Genomic DNA, 20,516 nt, shown 5'->3' with positions numbered 1-20,516 from the left:
AATTTAAGGTTTCCTTAACAGTTTCTTTCTATAGGCTCTTCAAAGGTAAAATCCAAACCTCCTAAAAAGGTAGCATTTATACACTTTTTATTACTCAAGGGGCAGTAAATGGAATTGTTCCCTTTACCCCTGTACCTTTATAGTTTAAACAAATAAAATGATGTTGGAATGACATGTGTTAAGCTTTAGCACTCATTTATTTATCAACACATCTGAGTGCCAGTAAAAAAAAAAATAACACTGAAAAATATTGAAACTTTGGTGGAGTATTTGTGTATTGCTGGGATAGGCCAGTCTGAATATTTGCAGTATCTGGCAGCTGGTATATTTTTCACAGTAAAAGTTTGAGCCATAATTTTGACACACACCAGTTTTGCCACCTGGAGAGTGGAAGGAAAACTCCCAGATCATATCAGGGGTTGTCTTGACTGCAGCCCATAAATACCTCTGCATGCTAAAAGTACGCTTCTCAATCATTAAGAGATGGAACTGGCATTTTATTTCCTCTTGGTTGTCACAGCTGGTGAGTTTATGTTTGACATTGTTGGATTGTTGGACATTGTTTGTATTGTTGGAGGAGGTTTGTGCCAGAAATCAGTATACAACTAGCAGATATGGTGATTTGAGTGAAAGCCATACACTGTTGGACACACTTTGGCTCTCAATTAGTTAATTTGTTTCTTATGCATTCTGTGTATGACTGCATTGAAGTGTCTGGGTGTGGTGTACCTAATTACCAGCCCAAAAGCAGCCGAGTGGTGAATGGGGAAGAAGCCCGTCCGTACAGCTGGCCATGGCAGGTGAGTCCATGCAAACAATTTTTTTTCCACCAACAGCATTGTTGACTGTTCTGATCCGAGGTGAATCTGTTTCCTATTTCTTCTTAGGTGTCTTTGGAATCCTTCTTTCCCACATGTGGAGGAACACTTATTGCTCCTGACTGGGTCCTGACTGCTGCTCACTGCATTACGTGAGGACAAGCTTATCTCAGTTAAACAATAATAAAAATATGTATGAGCTCTGAATTAACGTTTTTTTTTTTTTTGTGCCATGGTAATATAACATTCTCACATTAACATGAGTGGGATGTAGGTGCAATGTCATTGATCATCATTCCTACATCTAACACATAGACTATTTTTCCTCCCACAACCCAGATTCCATACCTACAAGGTGGTTCTTGCTGAGCATGATATGACAAAGGAAGAGGGACCTGAACAGTCCATTATGGTGAAAAAAATGTTTATCCATCCGAAATGGGACGACAACTGTGTTTCTTGTGGGTATGATGTTCATCTTACATATATTCTGGCACACTTGGACTGTGGTGGACCATTAGAGAAACACAGTAAATATGTCCTTGAAAAAGGTGCTTACCTTGAGTGTTTCTGTTGAAAAGCAGCAGCTGTGTAAATATAAATGGGTGCATCAATAAATAGAAGAAACAGTCCAGAAGTCTGTGAGATAGTCATAAAATATAAACACTTACATATATTTGAATGCATCTTATTTGTTTCATACTGTTGCACAGGAATGATATTGCCCTACTCAAGCTGGAGACGAGTGCTGTTATCAGCGATAAGGTTCAGCCGGCCTGCCTGCCGCCACATGGTGCTACTCTTGCCCACAACCAGCCCTGTTATGTCACAGGCTGGGGTCGTCTCTATTGTAAGATCTGCGGCCAAGTCTGCTTACGCCCAAATCAATTTGGATGTAGTGCAATCTTGCCAGAACAAAAACAGCTTATTGATCGGAGACCTGCAAAGACGCATCAATTATACTTAAAATTATTAGCTGTGACAGTTACTGTGTCGTTTTCTCTTCAGCTGGAGGCCCCAAGGCAACTACACTCCAACAGGCCCTACTTCCTGTGGTGGATCACAGTGTCTGCAATCAAAGCGACTGGTGGGGCAGCTCAGCAAAAACAACGATGGTCTGTGCAGGAGGAGAAAGCAAGTCAGCATGCCATGTAAGGAACATTGCAACTCTTTGATTTGAAGTAACTCAAATAAAACCATTTTCTTCTGTGCTGTAATATCTGCTGTCACCCTGCAGGGCGACTCTGGCGGCCCACTGAACTGTAAGAACAGAGATGGCAGATGGTATGTTGAGGGTGTGACTAGCTTTGTGGATGGACGAGGATGTAATACCCCTCAAAAACCCACAATGTTTACTCGGGTGGCTTCCTTCATCCCCTGGATTAGTGAGGTGACGGAAAACACATAAATGCAACTTAACACAATCACTTCACACGAACACATAAATGTAGGATTCTTGTTAAATATATGAATGTAATCATGTCATTTCCTTACAGACCATGGCCAGAAACTGACCCTTACCCAAAGAAGTGACTGCACAATAAACTGTCAAGAAATATTCATATTGTATTTGTAAATTTCATGGGAGGACAGTGAAAATATAAAGAAAGATTTATGAACAATTACATAAACAAAAAAATAAACCTCAAAATAGTTTACACGGTAAACATTCAAAAATAAATTATTGAAATAAAGAGTAATGTTGGGTATATTAACTGTAGAGCTGTTATTTTCAATTAATTAAGGAATTTATTATGATTGTATCCACAAGTAAAAGTAAATAAAGTTAAACTGTATATGCATTCAAACATGAACGAACAAGATAAACAAGCAGCCTTAGCTTTAGATTACACATGGTGGCGTCCATCAGTCTGCAGGTGTCCAGGTGAAAAAGTCAATGTCCTTCAGCTCTTCAGGTAAATAGTAATCCTGATCCACGGGGCTGCTGAAGGCTGGATTATATTTGTAGCCTTTTGCATAGCCCACTTGCTTCATCAGCTTTGTTGGGGCGTTGTGGAGGTGCAGGGGAACGGGAGGCAGGGGGCCTTTGTGGTTCCTCAAGCAGGCCTTCACATTACCGTAGGCCTTGTAGATATCCACAGACTTGGGTGCTCGTGCCAGATACACTACACACTGAGCCAGGATCACCTGTTGAGCAGAGGACAAACAGAAGAAGGAATAATATACATCTGTTATTGTGTAACTGACTCAGGTATGGCAGCCGATGGAGGACTGTGTACAACCCTGACCAGGTTTAGCCTACCTCACATTCAGGCATCCCGATGAAGTGGCAAGCTTGGAAAGCAGACACAGCCTGAGGGAGGGCAAAGGGATCTGCCATACCTGAGGAAGGAGGGCATACAGTCAGACGATGTTTAAGATTTTGGCCATCTTTTTCTGGAAAGATTTTCTGTTTCCGTTTAATCCATTATTTTCTGTCCTGTGATACACCACTCAGCCATAACATTGTGGCTGCCTGCATGATATTACAGAGGTCCCTCTTTTACTGCCAAAACAGGTAGCAACTGTGTATCATTTCACTGATAGGCATAAACGCAGTGCACAAGTTTGCCGGGCGAGGGTAAAATGACTTACATTAATTATTTTTACTTAATACAGTGACCCTGCATGAAAAAAAAGCTTTCATTCTGTAGTGTCACATACCTACATCCTTGCTGGCAAAGCGAACCAGCCTGCGAGCCACATAGAGGGGATCCTCACCGCCCTCCAGCATGCGGCCCAGCCAGTACAAAGACTATACCAACTATACCAAACAAATAAACCCCCTAGCAGGACCCTCTCTCTGTGACCTGACTGCAGCTGCAGCCCTCTCCTCTCTGTCTCTTCCTTTCTGATGGAGCTATCAAACTCAGCTGTTTCTGACAAAGATAACGTTTTGTGTCGGGCTTTAATATAAGCTAGGCTAATGGACGTTAGCATTAGAGCTGGCCAGTTATCTTACACAAGCTAACGGCCCTGTTTCTTACCTTGCTCTACGTTTTGTTTACGTTTGTTACGTTTTTATACATTTGTATAGAAAATTTCTCAACCCTTTATTTTCTTATTCTCTTTTCTTTTCCTTTCTGATCACCGGACTGATGCTGACTGGACATTTTCCTACCGAACTTCAGACAACAGAGAAAAGGCTAGCATAGGAGCAGTAACCAAGGGGGGTGGGGCTTAGTGAAGGATCGGTGTCCAAACCGTTTGTTGGGGGGGGTACAATTAGGTACAATTAGGAAGAAAACAAGTAAGAAGCTTATGTAACTCAAATATTACATAATCTTTTCCTAGAATAGTTGTGCATTTTTACATGTTACATTACATTGTACATTCACACCACCTACCCTCGCCAGGAAAGGCACCCCTCCCGCACAGGCGCAGGGCGGCAGCGGTACCACTGCGCCACCGAGCGGCTCGACCTGTCGCAGACATTTACCACAAATAGGCTATAGGCTACATGATTATCATTGCTCGATCAACCAGTTAAACTGTAGCATATACACAAGAAAAATTCAGCAACAAAGCGTGGTATTTATTTACTCATAAAAATTATAAACAAGTCAACAGGCGTGGACTCGAAGCTAAGAGGTCACGTGGGATGCTGGAGCCAATCGCAGCTCACTCTGGGTGGCACGTCATCACGGTTAGGTCACGTGACGTAAATGTGAAATGGTTAAGTAGCGCTAAAATGTAGGCTGCAACATGAGCAGCGCTGTGGCGCAGCGGCAACGCTGCCGCCGCGCACCTAGGTGGGAGGGGTTCGATTCCAGGCTAGGGTAGGTGATGTAATGTAATGTGTAGTGTATGATGTAATGTAACCCCGGGGTTAGTGATGATGATGATGGTGTTAATATGTATACATGTATAAATGTAATGTAATGGTGATTGTATGACCACTGTAACCTAAATGTATGTAATGTTGAATATGAATGTAAATGTATGTATGTAATGTGTATGTATGTAAAGGTCCATTCCCGGTGTGGGCACCTGAACGTGTCTACGGAGTTAATTGGTTGCGAGTGATGGACTGGGCTAATGCAGATACGGCGCCCCCCCCAGGACCTAGGCCGAACCACACCGGACGGGTGACGGCACCCCTCCAGGAACGGACCGAGACCAGACCGGAGACAGGACGCGTCCACAGACTAGACCAGTAAAACCACAAAGGAATCACCCACTGAGATGATTTCTTTATGCAGGACAAAGGGACATGTAAAGTTACTTGTTTTCTTCCTAATTGTCCCCCCCACAACAAATGGTTTGCCCACCGATCCTTCGCTAAGCCCCGCCCCCCTTGGTTACTGTCGCTATGCTAGCCTGTTCTCTGAAGTTCGGTAGGAAAATGTCCAGTCAGCATCAGTCCGGTGATCAGAAAGGAAAAGAAAGAAGAATAAGAAAATAAAGGGTTGAGAAATGTTCTATACAAATGTTTTTTAAAGGTTGTGACGGTGAATTTGGGACGAGAAACGTAGAGCAAGGTAAGAAACAGGGCCGTTAGCTTGTGTAAGATAACTGGCCAGCTCTAATGCTAACGTCCATTAGCCTAGCTTATATTAAAGCCCGACATAAAATGTTATCTTTGACAGAAACAGCTGCGTTTGGTAGCTCCATCAGAAAGGAAGAGACAGAGAGGGCTAAAGCTTTCCCTGACTTAAACCATTTACTGCTTCTCTGGTGGACCATTAGAGACCCACAGTAAATATGTCCTTGAAAAAAGTGCTTACTTTGAGTGTGTCTGTTGAAAAGCAGCAGCTGTGTAAATATAAATGGGTGCATCAATAAATAGAAGAAACAGTCCAGAAGTCTGTGAGATAGTCATAAAATATAAACACTTACATATATTTGAATGCATCTTATCTGTTTCATACTGTTGCACAGGAATGATATTGCCCTACTCAAGCTGCAGACGAGTGCTGCTATCAGCGATAAGGTTCAGCCGGCCTGCCTGCCGCCACATGGTGCTACTCTTGCCCACAACCAGCCCTGTTATGTCACAGGCTGGGGTCGTCTCTATTGTAAGATCTGCGGCCAAGTCTGCTTACGCCCAAATCAATTTGGATGTAGTGCAACCTTGCCAGAACAAAAACAGCTTATTGATCGGAGACCTGCAAAGACGCATCAATTAGACTTAAAATTATTAGCTGCGACAGTTACTGTGTCGTTTTCTCTTCAGCTGGAGGCCCCAAGGCAACTACACTCCAACAGGCCCTACTTCCTGTGGTGGATCACAGTGTCTGCAATCAAAGCGACTGGTGGGGCAGCTCAGCAAAAACAACGATGGTCTGTGCAGGAGGAGAAAGCAAGTCAGCATGCCATGTAAGGGACATTGCAACTCTTTGATTTGAAGTAACTCAAATAAAACCATTTTCTTCTGTGCTGTAATATCTGCTGTCACCCTGCAGGGCGACTCTGGCGGCCCACTGAACTGTAAGAACAGAGATGGCAGATGGTATGTTGAGGGTGTGACTAGCTTTGTGGATGGACGAGGATGTAATAACCCTCAAAAACCCACAATGTTTACTCGGGTGGCTTCCTTCATCCCCTGGATTAGTGAGGTGACGGAAAACACATAAATGCAACTTAACACAATCACTTCACACGAACACAAATGTAGGATTCTTGTTAAATATATGAACGTAATCATGTCATTTCCTTACAGACCATGGCCAGAAACTGACCCTTACCCAAAGAAGTGACTGCACAATAAGCTTTCAAGAAATATTCATATTGTATTTGTAAATTTCATTAACAGGAGTACAGTGAAAATATAAAGAAAGATTTATGAACAGTTACATAAACAAAAAAATAAACCTCAAGATAGTTTACACGGTAAACATTCAAAAATAAATTATTGAAATAAAGAGTAATGTTGGGTATATTTACTGTAGAGCTGTTATTTTCAATTAATTAAGGAATTTCTTATGATTGTATCCACAAGTAAAGTAAATAAAGTTAAACTGTATATACATTCACACATGAACGAACAAGATAAACAAGCAGCCTTAGCTTTAGATTACACATGGTGGCGCTCCATCAGTCTGCAGGTGTCCAGGTGAAAAAGTCAATGTCCTTCAGCTCTTCAGGTAAATACTCCTGATCCACGGGGCTGCTGAAGGCTGGATTATATTTGTAGCCTTTTGCATAGCCCACTTGCTTCATCAGCTTTGTTGGGGCGTTGCGGAGGTGCAGGGGAACGGGAGGCAGGGGGCCTTTGTGGTTCCTCAAGCAGGCCTTCACATTACCGTAGGCCTTGTAGATATCCACAGACTTGGGTGCTCGTGCCAGATACACTACACACTGAGCCAGGATCACCTGTTGAGCAGAGGACAAACAGAAGAAGGAATAATATACATCTGTTATTGTGTAACTGACTCAGGTATGGCAGCCGATGGAGGACTGTGTACAACCCTGACCAGGTTTAGCCTACCTCACATTCAGGCATCCCGATGAAGTGGCAAGCTTGGAAAGCAGACACAGCCTGAGGGAGGGCAAAGGGATCTGCCATACCTGAGGAAGGAGGGCATACAGTCAGACGATATTTAAGATTTTGGCCATCTTTTTCTGGAAAGATTTTCTGTTTCCGTTTAATCCATTATTTTCTGTCCTGTGATACACCACTCAGCCGTAACATTGTGGCTGCCTCCATGATATTACAGAGGTCCCTCTTTTACTGCCAAAACAGGTAGCAACTGTGTATCATTTCACTGATAGGCATAAACGCAGTGCACAAATTTGCCGGGCGAGGGTAAAATGACTCACATTAATTATTTTTACTTAATACAGTGACCCTGCATGAAAAAAAGCTTTCATTCTGCAGTGTCACATACCAACATCCTCGCTGGCAAAGCGAACCAGCCTGCGAGCCACATAGAGGGGATCCTCACCGCCCTCCAGCATGCGGCCCAGCCAGTACAAAGACTAACCATACTAACCAACTATACCAAACAACTAAACTCCCTAGCAGGACCCTCTCTCTGTGACCTGACTGCAGCTGCAGCCCTCTCCTCTCTGTCTCTTCCTTTCTGATGGAGCTACCAAACTCAGCTGTTTCTGTCAAAGATAACGTTTTGTGTCGGGCTTTAATATAAGCTAGGCTAATGGACGTTAGCATTAGAGCTGGCCAGTTATCTTACACAAGATGTTTCTTACCTTGCTCTACGTTTTGTTTACGTTTGTTACGTTTTTATACATTTGTATAGAAAATTTCTCAACCCTTTATTTTCTTATTCTCTTTTCTTTTCCTTTCTGATCACCGGACTGATGCTGATTGGAAATTTTCCTACCGAACTTCAGACAACAGAGAAAAGGCTAGCATAGCAACAGTAACCAAGGGGGGTGGGGCTTAGTGAAGGATCGGTGGCTAAACCATTTGTTGGGGGGGTACAATTAGGTACAATTAGGAAGAAGAACAAGTAAGAAGCTTATGTAACTCAAATATTACATAATCTTTTACTAAAATAATTGTGCATTTTTACATGTTACATTACATTGTACATTCACACCACCTACCCTCGCCAGGAAAGGCACCCCTCCCGCACAGGCGCAGGGCGGCAGCGGTACCACTGCGCCACCGAGCCGCTCGACCTGTCGCAGACATTTACCACAAATAGGCTATAGGCTACATGATTATCATTGCTCGATCAACCAGTTAAACTGTTGCATATACACAAGAAAAAATCAGCAACAAAGCGTGGTATTTATTTACTCATAAAAATTATAAACAAGTCAACAGGCGTGGACTCGAAGCTAAGAAGAGGTCACGTGGGATGCTGGAGCCAATCGCAGCTCACTCTGGGTGGCACGTCATCACGGTTAGGTCACGTGACGTAAATGTGAAATGGTTAAGTAGCGCTAAAATGTAGGCTGCAACACGAGCAGCGCTGTGGCGCAGCGGCAACGCTGCCGCCGCGCACCTAGGTGGGAGGGGTTCGATTCCAGGCTAGGGTAGGTGATGTAATGTAATGTGTAGTGTATGATGTAATGTAACCCCGGGGTTAGTGATGATGATGATGATGGTGTTAATATGTATACATGTATAAATGTAATGTAATGGTGATTGTATGAATTACTGTAACCTAAATGTATGTAATGTTCAATATGAATGTAAATGTATGTATGTAATGTGTATGTATGTAAAGGTCCATTCCCGGTGTGGGCACCTGAACGTGTCTACGGAGTTAATTGGTTGCGAGTGATGGACTGGGCTAATGCAGATACGGCGCCCCCCCCAGGACCTAGGCCGAACCAGACCGGACGGGTGACGGCACCCCTCCAGGAACGGACCGAGACCAGACCGGAGACAGGACGCGTCCACAGACTAGACCAGTAAAACCACAAAGGAATCACCCACTGAGATGATTTCTTTATGCAGGACAAAGGGACATGTAAAGTTACTTGTTTTCTTCCTAATTGTCCCCCCCACAACAAATGGTTTGCCCACCGATCCTTCGCTAAGCCCCGCCCCCCTTGGTTACTGTCGCTATGCTAGCCTGTTCTCTGAAGTTCGGTAGGAAAATGTCCAGTCAGCATCAGTCCGGTGATCAGAAAGGAAAAGAAAGAAGAATAAGAAAATAAAGGGTTGAGAAATTTTCTATACAAATGTTTTTTAAAGGTTGTGACGGTGAATTTGGGACGAGAAACGTAGAGCAAGGTAAGAAACAGGGCCGTTAGCTTGTGTAAGATAACTGGCCAGCTCTAATGCTAACGTCCATTAGCCTAGCTTATATTAAAGCCCGACACAAAATGTTATCTTTGACAGAAAGCTGCGTTTGGTAGCTCTATCAGAAAGGAAGAGACAGAGAGGGCTAAAGCTGCAGTCAGGTAACAGAGAAAGTGGCAGAGGAATTTATTTAACTCGTTGGCTTTATTTCTGCACAAGGATATTGACTGCAAATTTAGAATAAGTACTCCACCGCTTCAGACACAACAACACACACAAGGACCGGGACATTACTCGTTGTTAATGTTTTGTGTGTGTGTGTAGGCAGACAGACAGACAGACAGACAGACCGACCTGTATTCTGTGATGAGTTGGACTGTTGTCCACAGAAGACATCCAAACTCTGGCTGCAAGCTAATGTGTGTTCCAGCTAATAATACGGCCACGATGTATGATGTACATACATCGTACAATAATCCTCTGTCCTCATCCAGGTAGGATGAGGATTATACATCGTGGCCGTATTCTTAACTGGAACACGTACAGACATGGCCATGATGTATAATCCTCACCCTACCTGGATTATTTCTCCATAACGATCGGGTCATTCTACATCATACATCTTGGTCTTATTATTACCTGGTGTGTATCACCACGTTTCTTCATGAAGAAAAGCGCGGTTTCTTCATGGGAGGCCCGCCGTCGGCTCCGCCTTTCAGCAGACACACGTCCAGGTGTCCGTTAATGGTGTCCGGGTTGAAGTCTTTGAAACAAACGGGACACTGCACCGCCTCCGCTGAGCTGGTCGTGTTTTAGTCCGCCATGTTGGTTCTCCCACGAAACGTGTGCGTCTGATCACGTGACCAAACGGCGACCGAGGCTCGGCGGGAGAAACGTGTCACTTTTAACGGTGTTTAAAATGAAGACTTAATTCTTTCTCCAGAGTTAAATATAATAACTTTTTTTTTCTAAAAATATGTCAAATCAACTTCTTTTGCTCTTCATTAAAACATTTAGATTAAATTCCGGTATGTTCCTGTGTGCATTTAAGTGCTGATGAGACACTTCGACATTGGGGACTTTACTGAAATAGAAATGCTTTGAAATAAAATTCAGATTAAACCCGTGGATAGTATTAACATGAGAGATACAGCTAAACCTGCCAATAAGACGTGACTATAACGGTTTTCTTTCATTTGGACCAGAAACAACAGTTTTTCCCGGAGTAACTGAGGTACATGAAAGCCTCAGTCACACCTGCAGAACCAACTATGAATAATAAATAATGAGAAATTAATCAACTCTTCAAATAGGTTCATTTTGTGATGTATAATAAGTACAAAGCTTTTACAGGTTGAGTTTATTAATGAGATATAATTTAATTTTAATTACTGATAATGCATTGTATTTCAAACTAACACTAAAAAAACCTGTATAGAGTATAGAAAGGAATATACAGGGAATTGTTTAATAAAGAGTCTAGAGCTACTACAGAGTTTACAATAAGTAAAATGAAATCACGCCTTATGGTGGTAGACTACTCTGTGCACTTTATAATTAGAAATTAATTTAAAATGCTGCTATTTATAACTAATTTAATTATTGCTTAATTGCAGCTTTCCTCAGTTTTACTGTCCTTCTCTACGCAGATGAAAGATCTTGCCAACAGACACCTACCAGAAAGGTCACCCAGGCCAGCAAGATGGCGAGGAAGCTCAGAAGGAAAAGGCCAGCGGCCAAGTGTCCCCCCTCAGGGAGTAGGGCCAAGTACAAGTCAGCTGGCCTTATTCCCTGACTTAAACCATTTACTGCTTCTCTGGTGGACCATTAGAGACCCACAGTAAATATGTCCTTGAAAAAAGTGCTTACCTTGAGTGTTTCTGTTGAAAAGCAGCAGCTGTGTAAATATAAATGGGTGCATCAATAAATAGAAGAAACAGTCCAGAAGTCTGTGAGATAGTCATAAAATATAAACACTTACATATATTTGAATGCATCTTATTTGTTTCATACTGTTGCACAGGAATGATATTGCCCTACTCAAGCTGGAGACGAGTGCTGTTATCAGCGATAAGGTTCAGCCGGCCTGCCTGCCGCCGCATGGTGCTACTCTTGCCCACAACCAGCCCTGTTATGTCACAGGCTGGGGTCGTCTCTATTGTAAGATCTGCGGCCAAGTCTGCTTACGCCCAAATCAATTTGGATGTAGTGCAACCTTGCCAGAACAAAAACAGCTTATTGATCGGAGACCTGCAAAGACGCATCAATTATACTTAAAATTATTAGCTGCGACAGTTACTGTGTCGTTTTCTCTTCAGCTGGAGGCCCCAAGGCAACTACACTCCAGCAGGCCCTACTTCCTGTGGTGGATCACAGTGTCTGCAATCAAAGCGACTGGTGGGGCAGCTCAGCAAAAACAACGATGGTCTGTGCAGGAGGAGAAAGCAAGTCAGCATGCCATGTAAGGAACATTGCAACTCTTTGATTTGAAGTAACTCAAATAAAACCATTTTCTTCTGTGCTGTAATATCTGCTGTCACCCTGCAGGGCGACTCTGGCGGCCCACTGAACTGTAAGAACAGAGATGGCAGATGGTATGTTGAGGGTGTGACTAGCTTTGTGGATGGACGAGGATGTAATACCCCTCAAAAACACAATGTTTACTCGGGTGGCTTCCTTCATCCCCTGGATTAGTGAGGTGACGGAAAACACAAATGCAACTTAACACAATCACTTCACACGAACACATAAATGTAGGATTCTTGTTAAATATATGAACGTAATCATGTCATTTCCTTACAGACCATGGCCAGAAACTGACCCTTACCCAAAGAAGTGACTGCACAATAAGCTTTCAAGAAATATTCATATTATATTTGTCAATTTCATTAACAGGAGTACAGTGAAAATATAAAGAAAGATTTATGAACAATTACATGAACAAAAAAATAAACCTCAAGATAGTTTACACGGTAAACATTCAAAAATAAATTATTGAAATAAAGAGTAATGTTGGGTATATTTACTGTAGAGCTGTTATTTTCAATTAATTAAGGAATTTCTTATGATTGTATCCACAAGTAAAGTAAATAAAGTTAAACTGTATATACATTCACACATGAACGAACAAGATAAACAAGCAGCCTTAGCTTTAGATTACACATGGTGGCGCTCCATCAGTCTGCAGGTGTCCAGGTGAAAAAGTCAATGTCCTTCAGCTCTTCAGGTAAATACTCCTGATCCACGGGGCTGCTGAAGGCTGGATTATATTTGTAGCCTTTTGCATAGCCCACTTGCTTCATCAGCTTTGTTGGGGCGTTGCGGAGGTGCAGGGGAACGGGAGGCAGGGGGCCTTTGTGGTTCCTCAAGCAGGCCTTCACATTACCGTAGGCCTTGTAGATATCCACAGACTTGGGTGCTCGTGCCAGATACACTACACACTGAGCCAGGATCACCTGTTGAGCAGAGGACAAACAGAAGAAGGAATAATATACATCTGTTATTGTGTAACTGACTCAGGTATGGCAGCCGATGGAGGACTGTGTACAACCCTGACCAGGTTTAGCCTACCTCACATTCAGGCATCCCGATGAAGTGGCAAGCTTGGAAAGCAGACACAGCCTGAGGGAGGGCAAAGGGATCTGCCATACCTGAGGAAGGAGGGCATACAGTCAGACGATATTTAAGATTTTGGCCATCTTTTTCTGGAAAGATTTTCTGTTTCCGTTTAATCCATTATTTTCTGTCCTGTGATACACCACTCAGCCATAACATTGTGGCTGCCTCCATGATATTACAGAGGTCCCTCTTTTACTGCCAAAACAGGTAGCAACTGTGTATCATTTCACTGATAGGCATAAACGCAGTGCACAAATTTGCCGGGCGAGGGTAAAATGACTTACATTAATTATTTTTACTTAATACAGTGACCCTGCATGAAAAAAAGCTTTCATTCTGCAGTGTCACATACCAACATCCTCGCTGGCAAAGCGAACCAGCCTGCGAGCCACATAGAGGGGATCCTCACCGCCCTCCAGCATGCGGCCCAGCCAGTACAAAGAGGCGTTCTCGTGGGAGCCTCTCAATGATTTATGTAACGCTGAGATACAGTTGTAATGCTCTTCACCTTTAAGTATCACGGATACAAACACAGAGAAATATCAACATTAGTGAGAAAATCAATTGACATTATATAGAAGTGATCATTTTGAAAATATGAATTGCAAAACAAATTTAGCCACCAGATACTTTGGTTGATAACTACAAAACAAAGATTGAAAGATTTGAAAGATTCAGGCTTACCAGCTCTATCATAGAGGATATGAGACCTCTGAAGACCCTGCTTGACATGCTCTTCCTTCACCAGTATCTCTTGAAGACAACCATTTTGTCCTGACAGTTTTTGCTGGGCCAAGCTCACCTGAGCCTGGACGGCCAACTGCAGACCATTGAGCCCTGCTCTTGCATCACCATCACAGAGGTAGGCTATGGTATCCAGAGCTTTTTGCTCAATGTAAATTTTAGGCCTGGAGAAAAGAAAGTCATGTGAATGTTATTGTTTTTAATGTGCCAAGTTTCTGTGAAAAGAATTTATAGAAAAAGAGAAATAAATAATGATATATCAATATCAGCAATTTGTACTCATTTTATAACAAGGCCACTGCATCATGATCATATTTCACCTGAGAAATGGCAAACCCTGAATGCTACTTGTTATTGGGCCTGATGACGCAGGTATGAAACCATATACTTCAAAACAAGTCTCTTAAATAACTCACATAAAAATCATTCAAAGCAGAATATTTATTAGTTGATTGTAAATACTACTCTGCCACAAGAGGTGTGCTTACTCATCTCCATCTGTTTTATCTTGACTTTTACGATTTGGTTGATCTGGTCCCTGGACTCTGATACCGAGTGTGGCTACAGCCCTGTCCAGGATCAAGCCCATCGCCTCCACAGAGAGCTTCTCCAAAACCAGCACCCTGCACCTGCTCAGCAGAGCAGCATTCACTTGGAAGGACGGATTCTCTGTAGTTGCTCCGATCAGTGTTACTGTCCCACACTCCACATGAGGAAGGAAGGTGTCCTACAGATACACACAAATACAGAATGAAGAAAAAGGCTTCATTTTATCAATGAAGCAAACGTTTCAAACTAACATAGTCGCTAAGTACTGTACCTGTTGGGATTTGTTGAAGCGGTGAATTTCATCGATGAACAGGATGGTCTTCCTCTTGCACAGTCGGAGCTCATTCTGTGCCTGCTTGATCACCTCTCGGACTTCACTGACGGATGCACTGGTTGCAGACAGAGTGACAAATCGAGCTGTGCCATTCTTTTTACTGTTGCTAGCAATTATGTGAGCTAGAGTGGTCTGAAAGACAACAACAAAACATATACACAAGTAATTTTACAAAGACTTAGGCAAAAAGAATTGCCCCAGAGGAAATAACCTGACAACCCCCCGCCCACCCCAGAAAGAATCATAGTGAAAAATCTGCCTCGTAATGTAATTTCAGTCCATGTAATTAAACCTGTTTTGAGAGTCTCATAAATCTCATCCACACTTCACCTAAGCGCCGGTACTGGTAGAGGGAATAAAGGGGTCAAGTTTAACCAAAACATGTTGACAAAGTCAAAGCATGACAAACTGCTGTACAACAATCCATGCAAGTGACTCAGCATACTTAAGAAGTCATTAACAGGCCATATTCATGTCTGACAAAGAGGCATGGCAAGCACCAACCTGGCAGGCACAGATTGAATAATTGACTCTGTCAACATGCTGGGAAGGTTTTATGTCTCTCACTTCAGTCCTTATTGAGAGTGGGCCAATAATAGTAGAAGATCAGGGCAGTAGCCTATTTTAGATTTTAGATTAAGAGCTTCAAGTTGGGCAAGAAGGACAGTTGTGCGTCACTTTCGGCTACAGCTAATTGTTTGTACACAGTCTATGAAACCATATGTTAAAGACCGAACTGAAAACCTGATCAACATTGGATAATCAAAACAGAGAATAAGAGCAGTTCATATCATCTCAATGATAACATGTCTGATGCAACATCCATTTTCAGAAAACGACGGTATATGTGGGAAAATACATAAAAATCCAGTCAACATGGGGATTTACAACAAGTACTGCTCCAAGTAGACCAGCAACATCACACGTGCAATTTCCTCCTCATCATTCCATCACAGCCACATTTAGTAATCTACACATCCTTATCAATACTTGCCCTGCCTTTTGTATGGGTACTTTTTTACAGAGGACATGTATATATTTGTTCAATTACCTACTTGTTTGCAATATACTTCCTCATGCCTTCCTCTATAGTTTCATTTATCTTATATTCTTTTTTTTCCCCCATACTTCTGTTTTTATAGATGTATGAGCTTGTGTGTCCTGCTGCTGTCAACTCTGTGGATTTCTCCTCAGATCTGATCTATCGGCTGTCACCTCCACACCTTTCCACAGCCCGGCGGCCCCCAGAGGACCAGAGACGGGATGTCCTGGGCGTCCAGGAGCGAGCGGAGCAGCGTTTGTGGGCCGACCGCCCGGCTCTGACCGAAGTATTCCTCCAGGCTGCTCGGCCGCAGCATGTCGGCCAGAGGCTTGTCCACGGCCAGCAGCGTCCGGGCCGATAAGCCATGTGCTGCCTTCGGCGTCCTCTCTCCGGAGGAGGATGGAGTCTGTGTCCCCGCTGCTGAAAGCTCAGCACTGGGAGCCCCGCTTGGTTTGGTGGGGTGCACATCAGTCCGCTCGGTTTGGACAGAAACTTTACTCCGGTTCGTGTGAAACAGAGAAAACGTCCCGGCTGCTGCCGGTGAAGCTCCCGCGGTAAAGCGCGGTTTCTTCATGGGAGGCCCGCCGTCGGCTCCGCCTTTCAGCAGACACACGTCCAGGTGTCCGTTAATGGTGTCCGGGTTGAAGTCTTTGAAACAAACGGGACACTGCACCGCCTCCGCTGAGCTGGTCGTGTTTTGGTCCGCCATGTTGGTTCTCCAACGAAACGTGTGCGTCTGATCACGTGACCAAACGGCGACCGAGGCTCGGCGGGAGAAACGTGTCACTTTTAACGGTGTTTAAAATGAAGACTTACTTCTTTCTCCAGAGTTAAATATAATAACTAAAGATTTCTCTAAAAGTATGTCAAATCAACTTCTTTTGCTCTTCATTAAAACATTTAGATTTAAACTATGTAAACTCTTCAAATAGGTTTATTTTGTGATGTATAATAAGTATAAAGCTTTTACGGGTAGAATTTATTAATAAGATATAATTTAATTTTAATTACTGATAATGCATTGTGTTTCAAACTAACACAAAAACCTGTATAGAGTATATATATATATATGAATATATATGAATATACAGGGAATTGTTTAATAAAGAGTCTATGGAGCTACTACAGAGTTTACAATAAGTAAAATGAAATCACGCCTTATGGTGGTAGACTACTCTGTGCACTTTATAATTAGAAATTAATTTAAAATGCTGCTATTTATAAGTAATTTAATTATTGCTTAATTGCAGATTTCCTCAGTCTTACTGTCCTTCTCTACGCAGATGAAAGATCTTGCCAACAGACACCTACCAGAAAGGTCAACCAGGCCAGCAAGATGGCGAGGAAGCTCAGAAGGAAAAGGCCAGCGGCCAAGTGTCCCCCCTCAGGGAGTAGGGCCAAGTACAAGTCAGCTGGCCTTATTCCCTGACTTAAACCATTTACTGCTTCTGGGAAATTAACTTTGAACCAGATATTCATGTATTTCATTGAATCCTAATAAAAGAAACGAATAAGAACATGAAGATGAACATGAATGAGGGTTAGTGGTGGTTTTTGAAACAGCCTTTTGAGGCCACAGGTGCAACAGCAGAGGGCGCCAATGTATTTTATATAAAAGATTCCCCTGTAAGAAACAGTTCACTTATTCCCCCAATATATAAACAGAGACAAACAGGAAGTGATGATATAGTAAAGTTTCAAAAGTCCGATGTGTCTGTGTTTCCACTTATGATTCGGTACAGACTGAAGCTGACAGAGTATTAAATGACAAAACATGACACCACGTGTAGTGTCTGCTCACCTCACTGCAGTTACTGTCAAAATAGTTTTGGCTAGATTAACTTTATCAGTTGCCAAAGTATGTTATGACCAAGATGTGCCAGCAATAGTGTCAAACGTAGCTTTTTACGTGATACAACATATGGCGACTAATGACATTTTGTAGCTTGAACCCGGCAGCTAACAGATTCATAACAGCAGACAGAGCAGTGCTCCCATCCAAAAGTGATTTCATTATTGTATTTGGCAGAGACGGTGAAGAAGCCGGAGGAGGCTGGGGAGGTTTCCAGACATGCTGCACATAGCTGTGACTGGTCACCGTCAGCCAGATGTAGGACTCTTGGCCCTCAGGCCTTATGGGTTTAACACCTTAAATTTATGACTGTAGCACAACATACTAGCCTTTGTTAAGTGCTCATCTGGATGTGCACTTTAGTATGTTTCTATACACAAATGACTTATAAATCACTTGTGTTTACACTAGATTCTATGATTTAGGTTTGCAAAAAATAAAAAATGATACAATGATACAACGTGTCAAACGGTATGACATATCCAATAGCACAGGCTATTTATTTTCACCACATCCAAGTGTCTGTTTTGACAGGGAGATGAGAGCCCCCTATCACAATCCTTTCAGTTTTCAATCTTCTTGGTGTGTTGTAAGTCTTGCTTTTGGTAGACCAATCCTCATATAGCTCATTTAAAGGGAGAAATATAGGAGAAATATAAAAGGCAGCTTAATCTTCGGGGACATATCTCTCAGACACCCTGTGCTGGCACCTGTCACTCTCACTCTTTTGTCATGAGGACAAACTGCCTGTCCTTTGGCTTTAAGTTCTGGTGGGAGGGGGGTTGTTGTCTGAATTAAAAGAGCCCGTGGAGGATAATGTTTGGGCGGTCGTTACACTGAGACGGAGCTGTCATCTCCTCTAACCCTCCACTTGAGTCTCTTCTTCGTAAGCTCCAGAGAGTAGGTTGTGATTAAAGATCGGAAAAGTGAGACTCTAGAGGAAGGATGAGGAGCAAAGTGAAAGCTGTGGAGAAATTTGTCACAGGCTTGGACGTTTGGCTGGTCAAGAGCATGTGTGTGGTCGCCTCCTACTTATGGCGCAGGCTGGGTGATTTACTCTGCTACAGGGGGAGGCACAGAGCATCTACTCCGCCTGCCATGCAGGTATGTACAAGGATGTTTGAGGAACATGTTTATATTGTCTGGCATGTCAACTTGTCTCAGAGTGTCAGCGTGTGAAAATTTGTGTTGTTTTAATGCTTCAGTTAACAACGAAGTGGATGAAAGAAAATTTTAAATACAAAAAAGATGTACCCTCTTCTATAGTCAAGAAAAAAAATTATCTTTATTGTATTATCACTTTCCCTTTGAGACAGTATGTCATACATCAAACCCCAGTTTTGACAGGACGTGTTCCATTTTTAAAAAACACACAAACTCATATTTATGATGGGAGGTGTTTAACTGCAAACATTGATACTTTTAGATGAAAGCATGTTTTTCCATCATGTCACTGTTTCCATCTGCGACAAATGTGACTGCGCTAGAGAAAATCATTACCATATTAAGAGCTCTGTTTGCTTTTTTTTTTTCTGAAACCTGATTTTACAGCTGTAATGTGAGATTAGCAACCAGATGCCCACAACTGTTCCTAATTGTACTGATTTTGCATTGTAGTCAGAGGAGTAGTAGCTCCAATGACCTTCCTTATGTGATCCTGCTGTTCTTACTGTTCTCATAGGAATGTCCTAGTAAAAAAAGTCAGAGAAAGTATTGACTGACATGTTAATGCTATGACCTTTTTTATTGTTCTCCATCCTTTTGGATGGAGTATCATTTTATTTAAAAAAAAAAAAAATCTACACAGTTGTAGCCACTAAGATGACAGATAATAGCATAAGGTAGATGGCCCTAGAATGATTTCCTGAAACACCTACTGTATCGCCACACTGACTCATTAGATTGAAGTGCTTCCAATTTATTTGTTGTTTATTCTTAATTTCAGTATTCTCAGGTACTGGATGAAAAAGCTGTTATGCCTGAAATCCTGAAATTGCTATCCAGTTTACAAGTTCTATTAAACACGAAAGATGAGTTGTCAACAGAGAACAGAGGCTTGGTCTTGTTGTGATGAATATTTGTATCAGGATTTTGTGATGGGTCAGCTTTTGGTCATTTCTTATGATAGACAAATTGCTAAAGGAATTGGGTTTATGTTGTAATTATGATTAATTATTTTACCCTCCGCCACCTGTCTTGTGAATACGTTCATATTGTGTTCATCTTTTACCAGTTGGGCTAGATATTTCGCATGACAATCATAATCATATAGCTACCTAACCTGGACATGAAGCCATCTTTGTGTTTACATTAAAATACATTGTATTTGTGCAACTAAGTGCTTTCTATTACAGTCTTATATCCTGTGATTTTCCAGCTATATTTCACATCTAATTTAATTAGTTTATCTCAGCATATGGCGATTATCCTTTAAGTGGTAAGGTGAATCTCAGCCTCTAAAGTAAGAGGCAGGAATGTTTGTTATGATGCATGTGTGTTATGGATAGCAGCAGGATAAAACAGGAGATAAGTGGCTTGTGGTGTTTACGAGTTAATAGTTTGGAGAATCTTCTGCGAAGTTACAGTGAGCTCTACTGGCAGAATAGGACAGGCACACTGAAGGCTCAAAATTCTGCATTTGCTGCCACCTAGTGGTTGAAACATTGCTGCATCGCTTTAATGGTGACGTCCCTATCAGAGCTACAGGAGCACCAGTGCCATTACCCTTTAATATTACTACCTCATAGGTAAATTGTTTTTCTCAAACAACGAGATGTGTCCTGCTGTGACTTTACCAGTTTGACATTGCAAAATTCATAATATGCTGCCTTGATATAAGTACATGGACTGCACACAGACAACATTTTTTAGTTATCTCTATTGCTGTGATAGCGTGC

At 42.3% G+C, this 20,516-nt stretch overlaps 5 protein-coding genes and 1 pseudogene across 5 annotated transcripts; 3 read left to right on the top strand and 3 right to left on the bottom strand.

Moving 5' to 3' along the window:
* Window positions 1–483: 483 nt before the first annotated feature.
* LOC115057204 (chymotrypsin-like elastase family member 3B) lies at window positions 484–2,332 on the top strand. Its single transcript, XM_029524137.1, has 8 exons — window positions 484–523; window positions 712–800; window positions 888–970; window positions 1,158–1,283; window positions 1,532–1,668; window positions 1,827–1,969; window positions 2,056–2,208; window positions 2,315–2,332. The coding sequence occupies exons 1-8, from the start codon at window positions 484–486 to the stop codon at window positions 2,330–2,332; spliced, it is 789 nt and encodes a 262-aa protein (XP_029379997.1).
* Window positions 2,333–2,650: 318 nt separating this feature from the next.
* LOC115057205 (ATPase WRNIP1-like) lies at window positions 2,651–3,231 on the bottom strand. Its single transcript, XM_029524138.1, has 2 exons — window positions 3,082–3,231; window positions 2,651–2,966 (listed from the first exon to the last, which is right to left on the bottom strand). Exons 1-2 carry the CDS (start codon window positions 3,157–3,159, stop codon window positions 2,685–2,687), a joined length of 360 nt encoding a protein of 119 aa, XP_029379998.1. The 5' UTR covers window positions 3,160–3,231; the 3' UTR covers window positions 2,651–2,684.
* A 2,436-nt stretch (window positions 3,232–5,667) lies between these two features.
* Window positions 5,668–6,498, top strand: LOC115057628 (proproteinase E-like). Its single transcript, XM_029524797.1, has 4 exons — window positions 5,668–5,836; window positions 5,995–6,137; window positions 6,224–6,376; window positions 6,481–6,498. Exons 1-4 carry the CDS (start codon window positions 5,668–5,670, stop codon window positions 6,496–6,498), a joined length of 483 nt encoding a protein of 160 aa, XP_029380657.1.
* A 139-nt stretch (window positions 6,499–6,637) lies between these two features.
* Window positions 6,638–7,732, bottom strand: LOC115058251 (ATPase WRNIP1-like). The gene is made up of 3 exons (XM_029525562.1): window positions 7,649–7,732; window positions 7,249–7,328; window positions 6,638–7,133 (listed from the first exon to the last, which is right to left on the bottom strand). Exons 1-3 carry the CDS (start codon window positions 7,716–7,718, stop codon window positions 6,855–6,857), a joined length of 429 nt encoding a protein of 142 aa, XP_029381422.1. The 5' UTR covers window positions 7,719–7,732; the 3' UTR covers window positions 6,638–6,854.
* A 1,685-nt stretch (window positions 7,733–9,417) lies between these two features.
* LOC115058250 (proproteinase E-like) lies at window positions 9,418–13,233 on the top strand (annotated as a pseudogene).
* Window positions 12,345–16,481, bottom strand: wrnip1 (WRN helicase interacting protein 1). Its single transcript, XM_029525561.1, has 7 exons — window positions 15,949–16,481; window positions 14,663–14,857; window positions 14,331–14,569; window positions 13,783–14,006; window positions 13,451–13,606; window positions 13,051–13,130; window positions 12,345–12,935 (listed from the first exon to the last, which is right to left on the bottom strand). The coding sequence occupies exons 1-7, from the start codon at window positions 16,474–16,476 to the stop codon at window positions 12,657–12,659; spliced, it is 1,701 nt and encodes a 566-aa protein (XP_029381421.1). The 5' UTR covers window positions 16,477–16,481; the 3' UTR covers window positions 12,345–12,656.
* Between the last annotated feature and the right edge of the window lie 4,035 nt (window positions 16,482–20,516).

Source organism: Echeneis naucrates, chromosome 17, assembly GCF_900963305.1.
Source record: "Echeneis naucrates chromosome 17, fEcheNa1.1, whole genome shotgun sequence".
Classification (NCBI taxonomy): Eukaryota; Metazoa; Chordata; class Actinopteri; order Carangiformes; family Echeneidae; genus Echeneis; species Echeneis naucrates.
Note: the sequence above shows the minus strand (reverse complement) of the source record. Positions and strands in the feature narration are given on the sequence as shown.

What these genes read in the sequence shown, in the direction of transcription:
- LOC115057204 (XM_029524137.1), top strand. Translation starts at nt 484, where the DNA reads ATGGAACTGGCATTTTATTTCCTCTTGGTTGTCACAGCTG. An exon ending in CGTACAGCTGGCCATGGCAG is followed by an intron (nt 801 to 887) that starts GTGAGTCCATGC and finishes ATTTCTTCTTAG; the next exon opens with GTGTCTTTGGAATCCTTCTT. An exon ending in ACTGCTGCTCACTGCATTAC is followed by an intron (nt 971 to 1,157) that starts GTGAGGACAAGC and finishes CCCACAACCCAG; the next exon opens with ATTCCATACCTACAAGGTGG.
- LOC115057205 (XM_029524138.1), bottom strand. Translation starts at nt 3,159, where the DNA reads ATGGCAGATCCCTTTGCCCTCCCTCAGGCTGTGTCTGCTTTCCAAGCT. An exon ending in TCGGGATGCCTGAATGTGAG is followed by an intron (nt 2,967 to 3,081) that starts GTAGGCTAAACC and finishes TCTGCTCAACAG; the next exon opens with GTGATCCTGGCTCAGTGTGT.
- LOC115057628 (XM_029524797.1), top strand. Translation starts at nt 5,668, where the DNA reads ATGCATCTTATCTGTTTCATACTGTTGCACAGGAATGATATTGCCCTA. An exon ending in AGGCTGGGGTCGTCTCTATT is followed by an intron (nt 5,837 to 5,994) that starts GTAAGATCTGCG and finishes TTTTCTCTTCAG; the next exon opens with CTGGAGGCCCCAAGGCAACT. An exon ending in AAAGCAAGTCAGCATGCCAT is followed by an intron (nt 6,138 to 6,223) that starts GTAAGGGACATT and finishes GTCACCCTGCAG; the next exon opens with GGCGACTCTGGCGGCCCACT.
- LOC115058251 (XM_029525562.1), bottom strand. Translation starts at nt 7,718, where the DNA reads ATGCTGGAGGGCGGTGAGGATCCCCTCTATGTGGCTCGCAGGCTGGTT. An exon ending in CTTTGCCAGCGAGGATGTTG is followed by an intron (nt 7,329 to 7,648) that starts GTATGTGACACT and finishes CTCCTTCCTCAG; the next exon opens with GTATGGCAGATCCCTTTGCC. An exon ending in TCGGGATGCCTGAATGTGAG is followed by an intron (nt 7,134 to 7,248) that starts GTAGGCTAAACC and finishes TCTGCTCAACAG; the next exon opens with GTGATCCTGGCTCAGTGTGT.
- wrnip1 (XM_029525561.1), bottom strand. Translation starts at nt 16,476, where the DNA reads ATGGCGGACCAAAACACGACCAGCTCAGCGGAGGCGGTGCAGTGTCCC. An exon ending in GCTTCAACAAATCCCAACAG is followed by an intron (nt 14,570 to 14,662) that starts GTACAGTACTTA and finishes GTGTATCTGTAG; the next exon opens with GACACCTTCCTTCCTCATGT. An exon ending in GATAAAACAGATGGAGATGA is followed by an intron (nt 14,007 to 14,330) that starts GTAAGCACACCT and finishes TCTTTTCTCCAG; the next exon opens with GCCTAAAATTTACATTGAGC.